The sequence below is a fragment of the Passer montanus genome, unplaced genomic scaffold, assembly GCF_014805655.1.
Source record: "Passer montanus isolate IOZ18808 unplaced genomic scaffold, ASM1480565v1 scaffold5, whole genome shotgun sequence".
Taxonomy (NCBI): Eukaryota; Metazoa; Chordata; class Aves; order Passeriformes; family Passeridae; genus Passer; species Passer montanus.
In genome coordinates, this window is record NW_024369929.1 from 12,761,635 (window position 1) to 12,783,649 (window position 22,015).

The 22,015-nt window shown below is 41.0% G+C and overlaps 1 protein-coding gene across 4 annotated transcripts in view; it reads left to right on the plus strand.

Moving 5' to 3' along the window:
• MCTP2 (multiple C2 and transmembrane domain containing 2) overlaps positions 1 to 20,660 on the plus strand; it is a 117,650-nt gene extending 96,990 nt beyond the window's left edge. For all 4 annotated transcript variants that reach the window (XM_039723485.1, XM_039723486.1, XM_039723487.1 and 1 more), the window contains 5 exons: positions 618 to 659; positions 10,762 to 10,871; positions 13,220 to 13,329; positions 15,668 to 15,765; positions 17,966 to 20,660. In XM_039723485.1, the coding sequence (XP_039579419.1) occupies positions 618 to 659; positions 10,762 to 10,871; positions 13,220 to 13,329; positions 15,668 to 15,765; positions 17,966 to 18,034 (429 nt within the window). In that variant the 3' untranslated portion in view covers positions 18,035 to 20,660. The remainder of the gene's footprint in view (positions 1 to 617; positions 660 to 10,761; positions 10,872 to 13,219; positions 13,330 to 15,667; positions 15,766 to 17,965) is intronic.
• The last annotated feature ends 1,355 nt before the right edge of the window (positions 20,661 to 22,015 follow it).

Here is a 22,015-nt window from a genome sequence, read left to right on the forward strand (position 1 = left end):
AGCTTATTAAATACCTGAATTGAAAGCCAAGTGCTCCTAATTCCAAGCCTTTGCCAAGTCTTTTGTTTTCTGTCCTACCTGTCAGCACAGAAGTTAAAGGGAGGAAATAATGCTGCATAGAAATCTGACTGGGATTCTATGTGAGATTGATTATGTTCATACTAATGTGTTTTCTAAAGTCTAATGTTTCAGTAATGGCCCTAAAGGGAGGGAGCAGTCATTGTGGCAGTGGGGATGGAACAAGTTGAGTATAGAGTCCTCAGCCTTGACATACCAGTTGGTTCATTTGCAAGACTGAGAACAAAGCTGTTTACAGATAGTAAAAGTTGGCAATGTGTTTGAAAGCCTGTTGCCTTCAGATTACTGGACACAGCCACTAATGCTTTATTTAGACTTAAAATTTGTATAGGGTATTGCATGCTTTGTTCAGAATGCCACAAAAAAGAAAGGTCCTTGAATATAAAACACTGTTTTGGAAAGGAGAAAGTGGTGGGTTTTTTTAATGACTTTCAATAGAAGTGGGAGAAAATTGTATAGTGAAACTTTGTGGGAGTATCATTGCCTGTCACTAAAAAAATAAGTGTTGTGTTTTGTAATGTGGACATCTGCTTCTGCAGGAGCTTATGGGCTTGGATGAAGACGAGGATGAAGATGATAAGGTAAGCATATCTCACGATTATGTTGGCTAGAATCAGAGGGTAGGTGGGAGAACACAAACAAGTAATCTCTCCATAAATCTTCAGTTATTGTCTGTATTTACTGGGAAAACAGTTGTCAGCAGTTTGCTGCTTGGCAGATTTGAAAGTAGGAAGGAGTTGGTTTGTGTAACATCCCAGAGGGATGGTACCTGTGCGAAACCTGAACGAGAACTGCCTCTGAGCAGCCCCAGGCTGTGCCTGGCCCTGCAGTGGGCACACGCTCATGAATGTGCTCCTGCAGGGGTGTGTGTGGTGGAGGAGGTGCAAAGATGTACACAGGGATGTGCAATCCCCGCTCACTGCCCTTCTGAGTGCTGGTTGACATTCCCTACTAATGGCTTTCCCCAAACGATTTGGCATTTCCACTTCAGTAGGCCAGAATTGGTGTGATTTGTGGAGGGCTGGTTAGAATTTTCTCAACATTTCTTTCAGAGCCTGGGAAAAAAACTAGTTTTAGTTCAGCAGCTGAAATGTGGAAAGAATTGGAATTGGCAAGGCCTGTTTTTTATTTTATTGGAACATACTTACTCATTCTTCTCACTGTGAAAAATTCATTGGATTTTTTTCCAAGTTTATCAAACCACAGTGACAAATGATAAAAGGATTAGAGGGCATGACATACGAAGAAAGATTAAGAGAACTTAATGTATACAGCTTGAAAAAACATAAGTAAGTGAAGGAGGATCTGATAATCTATAAATACTTTAAAGCTAAAAGGTGAGGAATTATTTAACGAGCAACAGCATGCAAAGGAACATTAGCTGTTAGGAAGAAAATGTTCATGAGGGGATGTGAAACTTTCAAATTGCATACTAAGTTAATAAGACTCTTCTTGAATATTCTATGTTTTAAAAATGCTACAGTGAAATTGTTGATCATTAAGAAGCAAATCAATAATGCAGCTAGCAAGTGCACCTTAACTCTTCTCAGTCACAGACCCCAGGATTGAAGCTCAGCAGACTAATTGATGGGAATAGTTATTTAAATTTTACTTGCTCTTCTGCTGTGCTTATATTTTAATGAGCAACCAGAAATCCGTCAAAGTTATAAAGTGAAGTTTAGGCAATCCAGTTGAATTACAGGTTTCTTGCAACACACAGTAGTTGTTTAAATGTTCTCATTTATAATTTACTCTTTGTATTGTAAAATTCGTCAACTGAAAGGACCAATATCTGAAACTCGTCAGAAGTAGCTACATGAGAGTTGCATATTTTTCAGAAGAAAACTGTGTATCTGTAGAAGTCAATAATTTCTATTTAGTGGGTACCTGGTTCTAGACATTTGTAAATATTATTTGTGTGATGCCTAAAGGTGTAACTTATTCCCTGAACAATCCCATTTACTTTTTTGTATTTTAATATTCCTGTTTTGCCCTTGCAAGTGCTGAGGTGGGAAAAGAGAAGTAAGGATGTACTAAATAGGTATCAAATCCTGTTTCCTGTGTGTGCAATAGTTTCATTGCTGCTAAGATATTCTAGGTTACATTTACCCTACATTTAACTCTAGTGACTTTGGTTCTCTCTGTACAAATACAACTGGGTCACTTCAATATGGATTTAATGACTTTGGGTTTTTGTCTCCCCCCAGACAGCTTCACTGGTTTATTTTAACAAAGTGTGCGGGTTTGGTGAAACTCCTGGGAGTCAGCGTTGAGCTGTTGATGGTTTGGCCCTACCATGTTGTAGTGGGAGCTGCCTCCATCTCCATTCTACACACACTCCAGGACTCTCTGACACAGAGAGCTGGTAGCACTGGCTAAAGCTCTCACAGCAAATACCCCCAGCAGGCTTTCTCATGAAGATGACACTTTACATCCCAACATTACAGTTATGGATGGAATTCCAGCACAGAGTTGCCAGAAGAGACAACTGCCAGCCCCTACATTTGTCCCATGGCCTGTGCTGTGCAGAATTGCCTTAATGTCTTTACTGTACCTTGTGTGTACCCCCGTGCAGCAGTGATGGGCCATGCTTGCACTCCCATGACCTGCATCTTTAAGTACATTAGGTACACCGTTAATTACATTAAGTACATTCTAAGACACTTTTCCCAGTGTGAGGGTGGCCAGTGCTCTCTGGGGAGTGCAAGAAAAATGTAATTTTATGACACTATCTCATGGCAATGTCAACATTTAAACAGACAAGTCTACTTTAAAAAGAAGTCTGTGTATTTTTTTTCCCTCCCTAATACAAGAGCTCCCAAAGTTGAAATCTGCTAGTTGGCTTGTGGTGTACGAGGTCACTGTTTCTGTTTCCTGTCATCCTGCTGTATCAAAATACTTGCACACAGAGCCCTTCTGGGTTCTGCTGCCTGTTAGACATAACAGACCATGCTTCTGGGAATTGTAACACACCCTCGAAGAGATGAACTGTTTACAAATTATAAATACACAGACACTTAGTTCAAAAACCCAAGAGCAGATTAACTCCCTCCACCTAGACTATCTGTCTTAAATGACAGGGCTTAATTGCTGACTCCCCCATCCCTTCCCCCTCTGCCCTCCCCACATACCAGCATGGAGGGCTGCAAAAGATAGCAGTGCTCTGTCCCTTTGGCACCAGCTCTTCCGTGGATAAATGCCTTCTCGGATTTGTGCCATCTTGGACACCGAGTTCAGGCTGTGTCCTGTCAGCTCTGGGCTCTGTCAGCCTGAGTAAGGATTGTTTTGAAATTACATCACTGCAGCATCTTTGGTCTGCCAGGAAGAAGGTATAGACAAGCTCCATGAAACTCAGTTTAAGCTGTCTGATTGTTGACCAGTTCTATTTATTTTATTTGTGTTTTCTGTTTCTGATAATTACTGTAGAGTTTCAAGAACAGTTACCCTGTGAATGATTGTGTCATAGCACCTGACTGAAAAGAGCCTTGGAGTCTTCCCCATTGTCTGAATCAAAGTTTGCAGCTCCACAACAGACAAAGCTTAATTTATTACTATTTTCAGGTCTGGTAACTGATTCAAAAGAAAATCAAAGACAAAACTAAATCAACAACAATTCCTGTGTAAGCTTTCTGTTGATTTTTTTGGGATTTTTTTTAAAAGAGTTTTTGTCCTGTCGTGAGCCAGTGTAGTCATGCTTGGCTAGTGCAATGTAACAGGGAAGAATCAAACGATACTGTGGCTTTAAGCCAAGTTATTTGGCAACTTCCAAGAAATGTTTAGTATCTCATGTATTGGAGAAAAAAACAGAAGTGGAAGAAAATCACCAAAGAGTAAAAATTCAATGCCTTTAATGTAGGAAATTCTCTGTCAAAAATAGGTACTGAAGATATACAAAGTTTTATGAACACAATTCAAAAAGACTCCAGCCGAACAAATTAAAGTCAAATTCATCCAGTAGCAAAGAGCTGACATTTTCCATTTGAGTCAGATTCAGCATGTGGAAACCTTCCGTATGGATCTTATTTGTACGGGTGGATTACGATGAAAATTGCATTAATTTTCTCCGCAGTAAAGGTCAGTAATTGAAACATGAACCAAGAGTCTATTGTGTAAGATGCTATATCCCCATACTTAGGAAAGGTCATTCAAGACAATATCATCTCATTGTTTTCTTCCCTGGAAGTATAAATAATTTCATTAGTTTTTTATTTTTCTCTTCAATACAACAATTGCAATATAATATTTCAACATCCCCCATTAAGATTGCTGAAGAGAAGTGATGGTAAGGACTTGGAAATGCTCTGTGATACACAGGGTATGTTCAGACTGACAAGGAGCATCCATGTCCTCCACAAAAGTATGGGCAAGAAGACCCAGTGCAGGGATTGCTGTGGTTTTGCTTTGCTCTTTTCCTGGGAACCTTCTTTGTACAAGAAACTGGAAGCTAAATGGTCTCTTGTTAAATCTTATTTGCACGGCAGCATTGTCCAGGGCTGGTCTTATCCATATGCATCCCATAAATTGTCACAGTTCTTATATCAGTGCCATAAGCCACCTATTCATAGGTTGAGAGGTGGTGGGAGAGAGGAGTTGAAAGGAGGTTCTTGCTGAGGACTTCCAGATATCCTGACAAAGAAACCTCAGCAGCCCTATGGCACTCCAGAATTCTCCCTCTTGTAGAGAATTACTTACCTAGATGTAGGTAAAAGTCAACATTGCAACTTCTCTAAATCTGTGGAAAAGTGTTAAGTAGTACTAGGCAGGTCACTGGACCTAGCAGATGAGCCTCACGGAGTTCTCCTCCCTTAAAAATTCCAACTATTTAAAATGTTGGAAATTTTCTTTTGAATTGGCCAGATATATGAATAGATACTTCTTTCTCCTGTACCCCAAATTGCTGAAGATCATTACTTGGATTATAGATGATGATCCAGTAGTTTTAAGTCTAATAACCATGTGATTGTTCTTAAGTCTCATGTGTTTCCAGGAGAAAGCACTTATTTCGACAAAATTTATTTTCTTTCCCTTTCTGGTTTTTAAATGAAAGATGACTGGTGACTTCTTGTCTCCATTCAGGATTGATTCTTGTTGCTTCTTAAGCATGTGTTCCTCACCTGAATTGTGTTTTATTTTGTTGTGACTGCTGATACTGCTTGAAAACCAGTAGACTTTGGGTTACTTTACACGTCTATGAAAACGTGAGCATGTACAGAAAATGCTTCTTAAGCCCCCTGCATTTCATGCCTGTGCATAGAGAAAGAAACTGAATTATGACCAAGGGTTTTTCACATAAGATCTTTCTTGGGCTTGGCTTAGGAGACTTTTGCTGGTCCCCTGTGCACAGATGAAATTTGTCTAATGCAGGCAGAGAAAGTGCAGGCATGGCTGGACAAGGCATGGAGTGGTCATCTTCTGCCCTTCAGGGAGTGTTCCCCAGCCTGAGCTGTAGGATGATGTGCTATTGCTTTCCAAATGTGTCCTTTTAAGACCGATGCTGCTCTCCTTCCTACCAGTCTGAAGTGATTCTATTGGCTCTGGTGGAATTATTCCAGATTTCACACCTTTTTAACTGAGAGCATAAATTGACCTGTATGTGTTGCATTTCCTCTATTTGGTAATTATTTCAAGTACACTCAGATTCACTAAATTTCCACAGGCAGGCACATTTGCAGCATGGTGTTAATAAACAAAAAGATCCTGTGATGCACAGTTTCAGGACTGCACGAGGCAGTTGCTCAGAGTTTGGCAGCCGTCCCCTCCGCGTGCCCGTCCTCCTGGAAGTGCCAAGGAGCAGCAGACTTTGCAGCTCAGGGCAGGGCAGTGACTCAGCAAGGCAGATTGCTGGGCTCCTCTCAGCAGCCTTTGGCTCCCACCGAAGGCAGGAGCCAGTTCAAGGTTGCTGTGGTGACTGTTTGCAAAGCTCTGCCTGGAATTCATTTTAGCTACCAAGAGACTGTCTGTCACTCCATGGCTGCCACCTCCCACAGGAGCTTCGTTCTGCTGCTAGACTGGAGCGTTAGTGAAGTGTTCCCTGCTGACAACAGAGGCCAGTGGTCTGCTGTTTATGCCAAATAAAATCCTTTTGGTTTCAGAAGTTCTTCATGGATGAGTATTTTGGCCCTGAGATGTTTTTTGGCACAGCTTTTGCTGGACAACGGTAAGGCCTGAGTTTTGTAGTCCAGCAGAGAGCAAGTTGCAAATTAAATCCAACTTTGCCCAGCTCTGCTTTTCCCTAAATAACTACAGCATGTTTTGTTGGGTTTTTTTTAAAAGCAGAATAATAGTGGAGCAAAAAGGAATGCATGCCTGAGCTATTTTTCTTTCTTTTCCCTTTCCATCAATCTTGTTTGTTGCTAATACACTGAAGAATTAATAACTGGTACATTAGATAAATCCTGGTAAAACATCACCCTAATGTTCTTGTAGCAGCAGTAGCATAATGAGACAGCTACTGTAAGAAAGCTAATCCTGAAAGTTAGGCCAGCCCAGGGCTAGGCAGACTAGTTCTTCCAATCCCTGAAGAGATTCAGGATTTTCATTCCTGACTGAGCTGCCTGTATCCTGTTTTCTTCCTCCTTTTCATTAATCCATATTTATGTTTTCTCCTCCCCTTTTCCTCATCTTTGCCCCCAAGTGTTCCTCAGCTTTATATATTGAGTTCCCCTTGGCATGCCAGAAATCTGCTGATGAATACCACTTGTTTGAAAGTTGCATGCAAGATTTTTCGCAAGTGTTTTCTATGAAATCCAAGTGAGCAAGTATTATGTACAACTTACCCATGGCTTCAAGCCTAACTTTTCCTTGTGTGCATATGATACTTGCAGTATGCATCAGAAATACACTTAGAGAATAACAGCAAAAATTGTGCATTTGGAGCGTTGCTTGCTGGTTTGGATGTATCCAGAGGAAAAATATTTGAAGGATAGATTTAAAAAATAGGAAACAGCTTTCTGTAAAGATGAAAGCTATTAATCATTGAAACAAATGATCAAAAGGAGTTAGGGGATCTCCACCATCCAGGCTTTGAATTCAGTAATGGATGCTTGGCTAGAGAAGAAGCACTAATGGGTGGCATTTGGCCTTTGTTCCAGAGCAGATGATTGAAGAATTTTGCCTTCAGTGTCTTCCCCCATAACTCTTAGGATTTTCCCTCGCAAGACCAGCTCTGACTGCTGTAGCTCCCCCGTTGTGAATTGCTGTGTGAGTGCTGGGGACATCCTGTCCTGGTCTGCCCCATATTCCCACTCCTTTAAAGCCTTCAGCATTGGAAGCCCCTCCATGCTGTGGTTGTGTGAGAGTTTCTTTCGCAACTTCAACCTTGTGTGAAGGTTTCTTTTGCAACTGACCCTAAATGTCTCAGAGCAGCATAAGTTCCTTCTGGGGAAGGGAGATCCCAGAGCTGTGGCAGCTCTTTAAGTGTGTTTGTGTCCAGTTTAACTGTTACATATTTGGGAAATAGAAAAATCTAGGAGCATCTTCCAGTGCAGCAGAGATTTGGTCTCTTCATTTCTGAGTTCAAGTTGATGTATGTTAGCTGGAGACAAAAGACTTCATTTCTGAAATTGCTGGGTCTTGGTTGGTGTTTGGTTTATTTTTTTCCCCTCCCCTGACATGCTTAATCTTTTGTAAACCCCCTTTTGTGGCTTTGTTCAGGCAATTAATGTAGAAATGAAGGATTCTTAAATCAGGATATGCAAGGAAGAGTTGAAGTAACACACTGATTATATAATTAATTCTCAGTTGTAAATTCATTTTGATGGAGTTAATTCTTTCCCAGAGGCTGAAGACTAGTTTTGGTCCACCCACAGTGCTGTAATCAGCTAAGAAATAAAGGAGAAAAAGGCCTTGAATTAATGGAAGTTATCACAACGGGTTTTAGAGAAATAATACCAGAAACAGACAGGATATTTAGTTTTCAATTAATGCAAAAGCTTCTGAGCTGTGATCTTAAACTATTGGTATCCAAATCCAGTTTTCAAGCAGTATAATATGTGGAGTCCAAAAGGAATCAGAAGGGAATGGCACCTAGAGAGGATGGAGAAGAATTGTCTGGGTGGTGGGACCTTGCACGGATGAGGAAGTGTGTTTAGTGGAAGATGTATTTTGGATTCTTTCTTTACGTTTTCTGTGAACATGGTAGTGTTCAAATATAGCTCTCTCTATGACAGTTACCCATTTACTAATAAATAGGGTCCAGTGACTGTCATCCTGATGGACTCTTACTGTTTCTGACAGTGTTTTCTGAGGTGCTGGCTTCACAAAGCATAAACAACACTCCAAAACCTAAATAATTTGGAAAATCCCGTTTGTTGTACTTCAATTGTCTGCTTCTCAGTTGCTTAACCGTGACCTAATAATCCTGTCCATGTTTAGACTGCAGGTTTCCCAAACAACAATTACAAAGAAACTACATTGACAAATTCCCAGGATTTTCAAACAATTATGCCTATCATGCATACACACAGTTGCAGCCTATTTTTCTCTCAAATAACTGATTTTATTAACAAGGTTTTCTAATTCCAATTTGTCTCTGCCTTTACATTGGTTGGCATATTTTGCATCAGAAATTGAAAGCACTGTTGTCCAGGGGTGATGTTAGCATGCAGCCAGGTAAGCATAGCCAGGCAGTCGTCATAGCTTAGGGACTGGCAGTTTCTGGTTTATTTTCTGGCTCTGCTTCGTGGCTGCAGCAGGAGTTGTGTTGTGTTGTGTTGGTTAAACTGTGATCCCACCACATCTCTGAGCTCCATCGAGGATGTGTAAATGAAGTCAGCATGATGCAGGCAGAGCTGGCAGATGATCTGCCTTGCAGCTCTGGGCAGCAAGAGTAGGCTTGCCCTGCAATATCACTTCATTTAAGTGGTTTCTTTACCCCTCTGCCTGAATTTGGACAGAATGAAATTCCCACTGCTTTTCCACGGGCTGCTCCCCAACTTCTGCTTGCAAGTTTGGTGGGAAAAAAGCCAGCTATGGCCAAAGAACTGTTGTACCATCCCAGTGAGGAAATAGTTAAATATAATTTCCATGTGTCATTTACATTTGAGCCTAACGAGATTATAACTGGAGCTGTGTGAAAATGACTTTTTGGTGCTATTTTCACATAAACTGACTATTTATTTATTTATTTTGTTCTGGGGTTATTTCACACCCCAAGGGTTTCATTTTTGTTGGTTGTTTTATTAATGTAAAAATACTCATTTTCACACCCAAATGTGTGATTATTTAAAATGCTGCTTCTATTCATTGTGCACTGACTTGCAACCTAAAGGCAAATATTCAAATGTCTGGAGCTTGATAACTCCGTGGTGGTTTTGGCTGGCTTTTTAAACTCAAAAATTGCTGGGAAGAGAAATGGGCAGTAAGTAATTCAAAGTGGTGTAAGGGCTGCATTCCCATGCCTGCCTCTCAGTATCCAAGGATGGGTCACAGGTTATTCCAGCACCCTCTGCAGAGTGGTGCCCTGTCTCAGCCCCATACAGACCCTCTCCCAGCATGGTAGTGCCAAAATGCTGGAGCAAGAGCCCTCACCTCTGTGGATCTGTGTGACTTTAAATAGCCTCTGACCCTGTCCTGCATGGAGGAGGAATGTGGATGGCAACACAGAGGCAGAATTGCAGAAATATTGATGCAAAAATCTCTGGCCCTTGCTCATTCCCATCCACCCTTTCCTCTACCTCGGCTGGTGTGGGCGTGCTGAACAGGAATACAAAATGCTCTTTGCCATCATCTCCCCTATCTGGGAACAGATTGGTTAAAACACAGCTTAAAATGTTTTGTTGGTTCTTTTTTTTGTTGTTTCTTCTTTTTTTTTATTTCTAAATTGGACTGATTTTTAAGTGTCTAAATGTGATGTAAAATCAGTGTCCAGGGCTCTGCATTTTGTAATAAGTGAATGTTTTGCTGATTTCTTGCTAGAATATCTGCAACCATGCCAATTTGCATGCCTGTATGTGTGTTAGATTGCTGGCAAAGAAATGCTGAATGCTGATAATTGTATACTGGTTTTCAAGCCTGATTTAAGTAATTTTGATTTTTAATTCATTCTGTGCTTCCTTTTTATTTCTGCACATGTGTAGTAATGTCCTGTAATGTTGTTGCCTAAAATAAGCAGTAAGAAATGAAGTTGAGATGGCCGCTGCAAAGGAAAAATGACATTTTTTCCTTTGATCCTTTTTTTTTCCCAACAAAAGAATAAGTCTCTGTATGCAGAATGCACAAAAAATATTGCATTCACTATCTTGCTGCTAATTTATATACACAAACCAGCATGGCTGTGGGGGGCCTACAAAGCTCAGAAATGTGATATTTAGAAGCTCTGCACAAGAATATTTTTGTTCTTGAGGAGCACTGAGCAGCCAGCACTCCACACCAGGGGTGCTCAACACCTCTTGTGCTTTGGCATCCAATTGTGTGAAATCCTGGTTGAGATCCTGCAGTCAGATTGTGTTAGAAGATGAAGAAACCTCTGCCCATGTGTTGAGGAAAAGGAAGAAAATACAGGGATCTATACAAATAATGTTCTTTCTTTGTGATAAACCCAGGGTGTTTGTTCTGCCTTTCCTTCAATGAAGTACTTGAGGTGATGGATGGATCAGCAGTGCTGGAAGTCTTAGTTTCACCATGTGTCTGTGAACACCCTAGCAAATTACTAAAAGTCTTGGTTTTCTGGTTTCTTTTGATTAGGAATCTGAGAAAAAGGGGCTGATTGAGAGAATCCACATGGTCCAGGAGATCATCATAGCTGTTCAAAGCATCCTGGAAGAAATAGCATCGTTTGGAGAGAGGATTAAAAAGTAAGTAATAATCTTTTCTTGCTTGACCATGATTCGAAATGAAGCAGAACCAGGAGGATCAAGGTGGAGTAATTGTCTTGCTCCAAAAGTGTCTGCAAGGTGCAGCAGGATAAGATGGTTTAGTCCCACCACTGCTTCTTCTTTTACAGTCTTTTATCCCAAAACACCTTTGCAGAGCACGGAGAAGAGGAGAAGCAGTGTTCCTTACTGATGTAGCTTTCATGTTTGCCTGAATTTCTGGCCTTGCTTGTTTGTGATGGGGTGGGGAGCCGTGGATGCCACAGATACTGCTTGAAGATGTGGTCACAGAAGCATCAGGCATTTCTTTTCAGTCCCATCACAGAAAGTGGGTACTGGTGGTCAGTGTTGCCTTTCCCACGCCCTCCCCATCCTGACCTGGCTCTTGGGGTCACTTGTGTCCCTGGCCAACACATTGATCTTCTTCTGTCTTTGCCATTCTGAGCTGTCTGCTTCCTGCTGGTGCCAGGGGGAAGCCCAAAGGGGGTTTTCAGGGTCTCATGGCAGGGGGGGGAGACACAGAGGGTATTCCTGACCTTACAAAGGAGGGAGGTGAAGAGCCTAAAAAAAAATCCCACAGACAAACACACACAAACCTTTTATAACTCAGTCTTTATTGGCGCTTAATTGATCCATATTGTTGTCTGTTTTGAACACAAAGTGATGGTTTGTGACCGAGCCTCACTTTAATGAGGAGCTGAGTTCAAGCTAAAAATACAGCAACCACATGTGCTGTGGTGCCACGCCGGACACCCCAGCTGGGGTGGAAGTGGCCCAAAGATGTATTCCAGTCTATGAACAGGGCACTGTTCTGCCCAGCTGCATGGCAGGAAGACTCAAAGCACTTAAGCACTATTAATTCTTGTATTCATTTTGCTAACAATGGTCTTAAAGAACACGTTGGGTATTAATGTGGACGCCCGATGTAATTTCAGAAGGATTCTGTTGTAGCTCGGCAGTGATGTGCCATTAAAAAATTGCTATCAAAGTTTTTTTTGTAAGTGACAGACTGAATTGTGCTACAGTTTCCGTCTGTCACTCCAGTTACACAATCATAGGGAGTTTTCATAGTTTAACTCAATTGAGCTGTTTTGCTATTTTTTTTTTTTTGCTTTAACTTAAGCTACATTGATTGATAATGATGGGTCCTCTCCCACCTATTTTTTCTTAATATTTAATACGTCTATTGAAGCTTAAATGTAATTCTTGAAGCGTCCTATTAATTTTATCTGTCAAGGGAAGTTTGTCTTGTTTTATAGCCTGATAAGTGGTCCAGATTCATTCTCTCTTCTTCCTTCTCCCCATCATTGTCATATAATGAAGTTAGCAGGCAGATTGTGTGAAACAGAGATGCCCAGATCCATAAATCCACCTGTGGACTAGCAGGCATCCTTGTAGTCCAGGTATCTCAACATTTGGTGCAGGGCAGAGGGTTATGTCTTACAACAGCACAGGGTGACAAAGTAATTTCAAAGGTGTGTTAGCAGTGGCTTCTCACCTTCAGTCCATCATTGACTTGCAGATGAGAGGTCTGAGTGAAATAAAATCCTGTTTTTCACTACAATGTGGCCAAAGTCTGAAATGCTGTAGTAACTGAGCCTTTCAGAAGTGCTTCTCTTGGGAAAAATCTGATGTGGATTGTTAGAATGCAGAAGCTTGGGCTGCTGCTGGCTTATTACAGCTTATGCAAGCCAGCCTCCTATATTCAGTGAAGTAAAGAATTGCTGAAAATGTAAAGATATAGGACAAAATGTATATATATGTAGACAGATTTTTATAGAACATTATGGCCCTAATGTTACACAGAGAAATTACTCGAACTGCTCTTTCACAGTTTGGCATCATAATCAATCCAGTGCAAGTTATTTGCTGGGTTTGACTCTGGCTACCTGCCACGCCTGGGTCGTGCACTGGACACACACCTCGTGTCACCTCCACTGTGACCCCGTGGAGCTGGCTCAGCCCTGTTTCCAGATCAGATAATCTGCTCATGAATAATGGAGAGCTGAGTGGCCAGCAGAGATGTGTAACAAGTGCCACATGTAGAAGAAGAAACAAAAACAACTCGCTTACATGCTTAACAACTCCACTGAGCTCCCCAGGGCTCCTCTTCTCTTTCCTTATCATGATATCTGCCACTCAGATATCTTCCTTAATCCATTCTAACAGTAGGAATCTACTTATCCACCTTCCAAAGGGTCTGCAATTTACAGCATATCTGACTGCACCAAGCACTGCAAAGGGATCATTAAATTATTACTGGGTAGCAGAGCACAGAGAGTGTCCAAGAACAGAAATGTTGAGAGAGATTGTGTTTTTTATCCTTACAGCACATTCAACTGGACGGTGCCTTTCCTCTCTGTCCTGGCCTGCTTGGTCCTGGCAGCAGCAACAGTTATTTTGTATTTTATACCACTGAGGTACATTGTTTTAATCTGGGGTAAGTACTCCACTGTGTCTCATTTGTATGAGATAAATACAATATATGTCTACAGAGTGAAATCAAACAAGCTTTAAACGACCTGTTACACAGACAAACAACTGCCGTTGCTTAGAGGTGAATAAAGATGTTATGAACTTCTTAAAATTACCATTTCTCCCCCCTGGGTTATCCGATAATTTGCTTTTCTTAGGGTTCTTTATAAGTTTCCAACAGCACCACAAGAAGAGCATTAGCCTAGATAAGCTACTTTCAGTGTTATTATTCTTCTGCAGGAAACTAATTAGCTTCCTGGTGCTGGAGCCCTCCAGCTGGGAAATGGTAGGAAAGGGACAAGATGTGTTTGCAGAGCTGGACCATGTAGATTTGGACCCTGGGAGCCTTTTGGGTCTGAGTATCCTGGCAGTCAGGACAGGCTGTTCCCAGTGGGACACACTGAGCCTCTCCTTTTGTCATGGGTCAGAAGGTATTTGTATGAAGATACATAATGAACTAAAAGAGGTGCTTTTAAAAAGTAAAACTTTCCTGGTGACGTTGGGAAGAAATGTCATCTTTCACAGAAGGAGATGGCATTCAAGGGCATAGGACTAAGGGAATGGTTTCAAACAGCAAGAGGGCAGATTTAGATCAGATATGAGGAAGAAATTATTTCTTGTGAGGGTGGTGAGGCTTTGGCACAGGGTGCACAGAGAAGCTGTGGCAGCCCCATCCCTGGAAGTGTCCAAGGCTTGGTTGGAGATGGCTTGGAAGAGCCTAGTCTAGTGGAAGGTGTCCTGCCTGTGGCAGGGGGCTGGATTGAGATGATTTTTAAGACTCCCTCCAAACCATTCTATCATTCCAGGTGCTGAAGACTTTCTACATTCCAAATGACCTCCTTTCTTATTTAGGTGCTAACTTTTATCTCAGCCTTGAGGTAGAAAGGTGTGAAGAACATAGTGCAGGTAGATCCTCAGTGACCTGCAGAGGCTCAGCCCTGATGTGGCTCTGAGTATTAGGGAGCCCCTGTCATCCCTGGGGCTGAGCCATCAGCTGCTGTGTTGGATGTAGAAAAGGGAGGGAATGAGAAGGTGGCATTAAAAAAAAAGCCATTCTTGGGCAAGAGCAACAAAGAAATAAAGGATTAAATCAAACAAAAGAAAGGGCAAAAAGAAAGGGGAGAAATTGCTGGGAGTAAAAAGTTCAGTAACAAAATATTGTTGTTCTTGTGTGGAAGACATGGTGAGTACATGAAAACTATACATCCGTTCAACATCATCTGGAGTGACAGGGCCTTCAAATATGATACATGTTAAACAACTACCCTGTGGCAAGGCCTCAAAAGACCTTATGGTATTTTCTGTTTTTTAAAAATCAGGTACACAGAAAATTGTGTTGTCATTTTGCTACAAGTATATGGCTTAAAAGCTGAATCTCAGATGTGAAGCAGGTACATTTCAGGGAGAGGAGAAGGCTGGAGCAGCCATCATGTTTGAAATCACTTTCAGGAAAAACCACTATGAGATTTTGGACAGGGGCATGATGGAATTGAATGCTGCATTATGATCCTCAGAGGCAACCAACATTTGAATTTTTTTGCTATTCTTTAAAATGGGTTAGCTGATTTTCTTCACCTAGAAGACCTTAAGAGAGGCAAGAGAAGACCTTATGAACTTCACAATAATATGAACATTACACTCCCATGGATCTTCTGTCCAGACTAGGGGCCACCTCTGCCAACTGCAGCTTTACTAAGTCCATGGAGAGGGACTGCTATTGCTGCAGTTCATAAGCCTAATTATTCACACAAAGATTGAACTAAAGTAAACCTTGATAAGGTTTTTATATTGTTCCACAGCATCGTAATATGGGCAATTTGGCCAATGTGGCCCTGCAAAAAGGGGATAAGCCATGAGGGAGGGGGAAGGGAAGCTTTCATTTTCTGAAGAGATAGAAGGAAAATTTTTCCCAGTTATTTTCAGAGCCTTCCAGTTGGTCATGTAGGGTAGCATATTTAACAGCAGACTTAGTTTTCAATGTGTGTATTCTCCCTATAGTATCCCCCAGAATGAATTCTTGCTGCAATCACTTTTCACCACGTTGTTGGCAGCACATGATCCCAAAAGTAGAGAAATACCTTTATCGGTGATGTCCTCCACTTCCTCCAGGAAGCATTTGTGAGTGATTCCACGTGACAGGGAGCATGTGTGTGGCTTTAAGTCTGAGGCACTGTTTTCACACTAATTTTTACTTGTGAATTCCCTTTCCCTTTTTCACCTTGCCTGAACAAATTTAGAGGGAAGGAGTAAAAAAGGCTCGTATTATTTTGTTTGCCTTTATTTTATTTTTTTTTTTATCCTAGGCATAAATAAATTTACTAAGAAGCTTAGAAATCCCTATGCCATCGACAATAATGAGCTACTAGATTTCCTCTCCAGGGTACCATCTGATGTTCAAAAGGTAAGTAATGAATGGCCACAGCCAACAGAGGCAAGGAGTGACACTGAGAGCGGCTGGGTGCTCCGTTTGGGAATACAATGCCAAAGACTTTTGAATAAGGGAGATAAGGAATCTGGGGAAAATCCACAAAGGGAGGGGGAGAGAGTGTTAGAAGAGAAGGGAGCCAAAATCCTTTGTCAGAAGGATAAAATGATTGCGGAAAAATTATCCTGAAAAGACCTACTTAAAAATGATCTGGAAAATCACTCAGTGTGGTTACTGAGCTATGGTTTTCGTCACCTTTCTGCTCCGGTATTTGTACAGAGGGAGGAGAAAAATAGTCTCTTTGATAGAGATAACCATCCAAAAGGATTTGCTGAATTCTCCCCTTTCTCAAGATAGGGGGAGGAATGGGGGGAATTATTTCTGTGACATTGTGCTTGAGCTCCAGGCCTCCTTTGGACAATACCCTGCTCATCTTTTTCTTTAAAAGAAACCCTGACATGTGTTTAAAATACTCTACAGTTGATCAGATCAATCTTCTACCATTATGGAATTATAAGTTTTAATCTAACCAGAATCTATCCTCCCTCAGTTTCAGTCAAGTCTTGTCTCTTCTCCCATTTCTTTGAAACAACAACATTGTCTTCAGCAATCTCGCCTATCTTCCTGGAAATTATTTGAACAATAAATCCTTTCGAATGTCAAGATCTGTTTATTTCTGTTGGAGGAGGGAAAATAGTCTTGCTGGGTAATGAAGCCACACAACATAAAGGATTCTTTCTTTTGTTTTCACTAACTGGAATCTCTGTCCCCAGGCCCTGATCCTGATGCCCAGGATCCCTCTGACATTGTTGTACCTTTCTCTGTGGCACTTTGCCTGTGAGGTGCTGCTCACTGGGAATAAGGGGATCACAATCTCACCCGTAGTGACTTTATGCTGTTGGAGACAGAAACTGAATTTCTCACGTGCAGTGTTGAGGAATCTGGTGGAAATAGGGTTGGAAGAAGCTTCTTTATCTCAAGAGGCCACCAGACTGGTTGGTGGCAGCACTAATAACTGGAAAGAAATCTCACCATGGACTGGTGGGAGGAAAAACACTAAGCAGGAACAATCATAGATCCATTAAGCTTTAGTGTATTTTTATTTGTTGTCATTGCTCTTGTAGAGGCCACTGGATTGCAGTGATGGTTTGCATATGCCCTTTAAGTGTTTATGTTTAAAGATAAGCTGCTTTTCTATTTATGCTTTATTTAGCATTTACACTTACAACATTTCCTTGAGTGGTTTCTATCATATTGGGATCCTTTGAGCTATCCAAGGAAAATGATCACCATTTTCTATAGGAGGAATGATAAAAGTTCCTTGGATGGGATGAACCTTCGAGTTTTCTACTAGTGCTGAAAACAGTGACAGCCACAGACTTCAGGGACAAGTCATCCATGGAAGCTCCAAAATTCTTCTGCCTGCTTTGTTTTGTGTGCTATCAATGCATCAGCATTTCACTGGGGTGCTGCAGTGAGTTAGGAATTACTCCTGTCTGTACAGTACCCATTCACAACCACATGTCTTGGACAAAAGACAGAGGAGGAGTGAAAAAGATGACATTTTCAGCCAAATTTTCCCCATGATTTCAGTGGGAATACTTTTGTCTCACACAACAGACAATTTGGAGATTACACCATCCTTGACAGTTTACTACACATGTTTTAATCATTATATTGTATATGAATTCATTTTGAAAGGTGGAGGTAGCTTTGTCCAGGTTCTATTTGGGAAAATACTTTCCTTTTTTGAAACTAAGTATTTCAGCATCCCAGGGTCTGTGTATGGTTTTGACAACTGTCATCTTACTGTCTGTTGGGATCCACTTGAATTGAGACTCCTGAGAGAAGTTTATTAAACTAATAGGTTAATGCCAGAAAGATAAGAAAAACAACTCCCAAACCAAAACAAACCCAAAAAGATTGCTGAAATCAGGTAGAACCCCATGTATCTCATTAGAAAAATCTGCTTTTAATATTTTTGTTTCAAGAAATGATGCATGACTTCTCAAATCCTTCCTGCAATTAATCCCCCATGTTCCTGTGTTTAGAAAATGATTCATTACTTTTGAACCTTCCTTAGTTTCCCTGGGTTTGTCCTGGGGGAGCCATTAACACACGCTGCAGTGAGCTAGAGTTACCTAAGTGCAAACGTCATGCCTGTTTGTTTTTACAGGTGCAGCAGGCTGAATTGAAACCATCCAGCAGCTCCAGCCCCATCAGGAAGAAGCGGAGCGCGCTCTAGGATGCAGCAGGGTTTGGGAATGCAGCACCTCCCTCCCTGCACACACGTGCACACACTGCACCCCTCCCCTCCTTCTTGCTTCAGAACAACACTAGAGTCACTGCCACGGACTTTCTCTTTCTTGGAAGATGTGGTTTTTGATAAACACCTATCTTGGGTTTCTTTTCTGGGTTGTCTTTTTGGCACGGAATCCCAAAAAAGAGCAAGGTGAAATGTGAATTATTTTGTGGGATGGGGAGGAGAATGGGAGAGGATGGTGCAACTGCACCTTTTATTTTTCTTTTTTTATTCCCCCCTTTGATTGCAGAGACAAGGCTGGATGTGGCAGCACTCCCTGTGTTATGTAGGAAGAGATAATTCTGCTTAGTGTAGCAGATCAGCTGAGCTGATGTGAGGAGATGCTCTGAACCAGTTTTTAACATATCCAACAGATTTACATTAAGATATGAAAGCTATTCTTTTCTGAGTTAAATCACTGTGCCTAGAAAGGTTTAAGCTCTGAATTAACGAGTCTTTGATACCCATCTTCTGTTCAAGCAGTGTACATTTTAAAAAGTTTTTTATCATAATTAGCAGAAAGAGCTAGGAGCTCCTACAGTATCTCAATATTTCATCCAGCACTTGTGGGTTTTCCTTTTTCCTTTTTTTTTTTCCTTTTTTTTTTTTTTTTTTTAAAGCCCAGCTTGTGGTTAACTCTTTGCATACTGGAATCATCGGAGATCCATTGCTGGCAATGGATGCATGAAAACTTTATGCCATGAAAGGATTAAGAGAAAAGGCTAACTCAGTGACCTGAAAAGACTCTGTTGGCTTGCCTTTTATAATTCCATCTCATCAGATATTTTCAGCATTGCTGTTGTTTTCCTGTCTAAATCCAGAGGGGTCAACACTACAGATCCAAGAGGAAAAGAAAAACGAACACTTTGTAGCCTTAAAGAAACAAGTGCTTGTGCAGAAAGAGAGCATGTGCCCAAAGAAGTGGTTGTGCAATAGCATGCAGGCTTTGGTCCACCACTGATGTCTTCTTGCAGTCTTTCCTGGTGGTTCACAAGGAGAGGATCCAAAAGTGGAGTCAAGTGGAAACAGCAATGGAAAGACAGGAGAAAGGACCCCATTTTGTGTTCTGTGGAGAATGTGATTTTTTGCTTGCTTACCAATCTTTTAGCAATTGTGCATTTGCTTTGTGTATTTCAGAAAAACAGCGTTAGTAAGGTTGTTTGACCGGGGAAAGTAAAACACAGACTCATGTGTAAAACCTGCTTAATTTTGCTGATACTGCAGCCCTCGGTCTTTAGGTGCTGTGGGACATTTTGGGAGTGATTTGTCACCACCAGTCATTGGTAGCACAAGAGCTGGATTTGTTGCTTATGGTTCCTAGGCAAGGATTACCACCAACATTCCCTGGGATACTTGACAGTACAAAGAAATGCAGAAACCTGAGAGATAGGATTATTTTTTGGAAAAAAAAAAAAGGCTTTGAAAGTCATCTAATAAAAAGTAAAATGGATAAAACCTTGCTTATGGATTTGTGACCCAGATGGAGTTGTGTGTGGTTCCATAGCACAATCTTGTGGGCTTGTTCCAGGAATTTGAAGAAGGAAAACTGACAGCAGACTATCGTCCACTGGGTTATTAGCCAGATTCAGTAGTTTTTCATAAGTTTATTTTTTGAAGTCCCACTGTGCCTTTGAATAAGGACAGGCACATTTTCATATACTTGATTGGCTAAAGAATGTATTTTGCTTATGCAAAGCTGTGTGTAGCTGCAAATGGAAGGATTGAGGAAAGATTATCCTGGTTTAAAAAGCCACAAAAATGCCTCTTTGTTTGCACGTGTGCTTGTGTACCCATGCATATACAGAGTTGTGTATAAAGAGTACATGTATAATGTATTTATAGGCGAGTGTGTGGGGGAAAATGGGTGAATATACAGATTTAAAAACCTTGAAAATGTTTATGAAAAATGCCAAAGATTCTAAAGCTTATCATCTCGCGTCTGTTCTTCTTCATTTTGTATCTTTCCCGGCATGTCTCTCTGGCTGAGCCAGATCTCTGCATGATTTGATTTACTTCAACTTAATGAAGCTGGTTGGAAAGAGCCTTGTAGAAATTACAAAATCTCCAGTAAATCTCCTTCTTGTACATACAATAGATGTCCACGGAACCCTTTTGTTAAACCAGTTTCTCAATCTTCTCTGTAAACAATGCCTCATTGTCTCGCTTCAAACTATCATCTGGTTTATCATACTGTAATCTTGTCATTTTGCAAGGACCAAAGTCAGGCATATTTAAGCAGGCGTGTGGGATCTGATCGCTGATTTGAGTGAAAACATTCAACTGCAGGAAAAACTGTTTATTTATTCAGAAATTCAGATTGATACTTTAGTAGTTTGGGGGGGTTTTCTTTAGGTTTTTCCATGTGGAACTGATTTCTGTTCAGGAGACAGGGTGATATCTTTTTCTTTTTCTCCTTTTTTTTTTTTTTTTCTTTTGTGTAGATATGTTTGGTTTCAGGATAATTTGTGTTAATTGTTTTGCTGGAGACATACCAAATGAAGGGATTTGGATGATCCAGTACCTATATATGTTGTGATGAGCTCTTTGTTTTGATAAATGCTGTTTGAAATGCAATAAACATTTGAGGTTAAGCTGATGCTTTTAATTTGTCTGGATTAGGAGATATGTTTCACATTCTTTGCAAAATGCTGTGCTATAACATTTAGTATCTGACAAGGTAAGCAAGGACATCCCTTGGCAGTACAGCGTAACAATTCACACTGGAGTTTGCTTGGAGTAAGGAGAGTAAGGGCATCTCCTGCTGCAGCAGGAAATGAGGTGAAGCCTCATCTCACCTGCCTGCGACTCTTTGGTGGGATTTCCTAGTCTCTGCTTCAAGGAAAGAAGGGTTATGTATTCTTGCTGCACAGTCCACTTATCAAACTCTATATTCAGATTTGTCATGAGATTCTTAAAGCAAGACTATCTTTCCATGTTCATTTCCCTGTGCAAATTATCAGTTTTTACATTTTTAAACTATTTAATGTATAGCATAGAAATTAAAAACATATATTTTTACTTCAAGGTGCTTGTTTCAGGGCATTTGCAGTCTAAAGTCTCTAAGACCAAAAGCCATTTAGAAGTTCCAGTCTAACTTTGGGTCTTTTGGGTTGTAGAATTATGGAGATAAGGGAATGTGAAGTGTGTATCTGTCTATACACTGACTGTACAGTGTATAGATAACTGGGTTTGACATGTATGTACAAATGAAATATTTACTCACATTTGCCCAAACATGAGGTGCAGCTGAAGGTTTGGTTTTTGGAATATTCATGAAGAGGACTGAGGACATGGCTTCCCTATGGATCATTGTTAGTAAAAGTCAGTCACTGAAACACACCTTGTGAGAAGCAAGCAAATAACTGAGTACGGCACAGCTGGAAATGCCACACACCTTTCCTTTTTCTCTGCTTGAAAATCTCTGATTTTAACCTTCAGCCACAGCTCTGCTTCCCCCTCAGTCACCTCCTGAGCCACCCACAAAGCAGAGGAGAGCCCAGGCTTTGTCCTGCTGCCCAGGGATCCCACTGGAGAGCCCTGCCCAGCAGACCAGCACCCTGTGCATGGTTCTCCCCAAGAAATTAAACTGGCTGCTGCTAATTCCCTGCCTGGGGTAAGAGTACAACAACTCCCTGAGCTGGCCTGTCCCACTAGAAAACAGAGGCTTGCCATTTAATTTCCTGTGCTCTATGTGGGGCTATGTTTTATTTTATATTTTTAATTTGGAGGGCCTGATTCTGCAGGTGTTACCACAAGTGGAACTGGAGTTATTTTCCCATCAGACCAGTAGGTTCACACCAGGAAGGACTTTGGCTTCTCTGATACCTTGATTGAAAAATTGACAAAATACATTCTAACCAAACCTTAACCTTTAGATTTTCCATCCTTTAACTAAGCTGTTAGACTGTTTTGGAAATGGTAGCT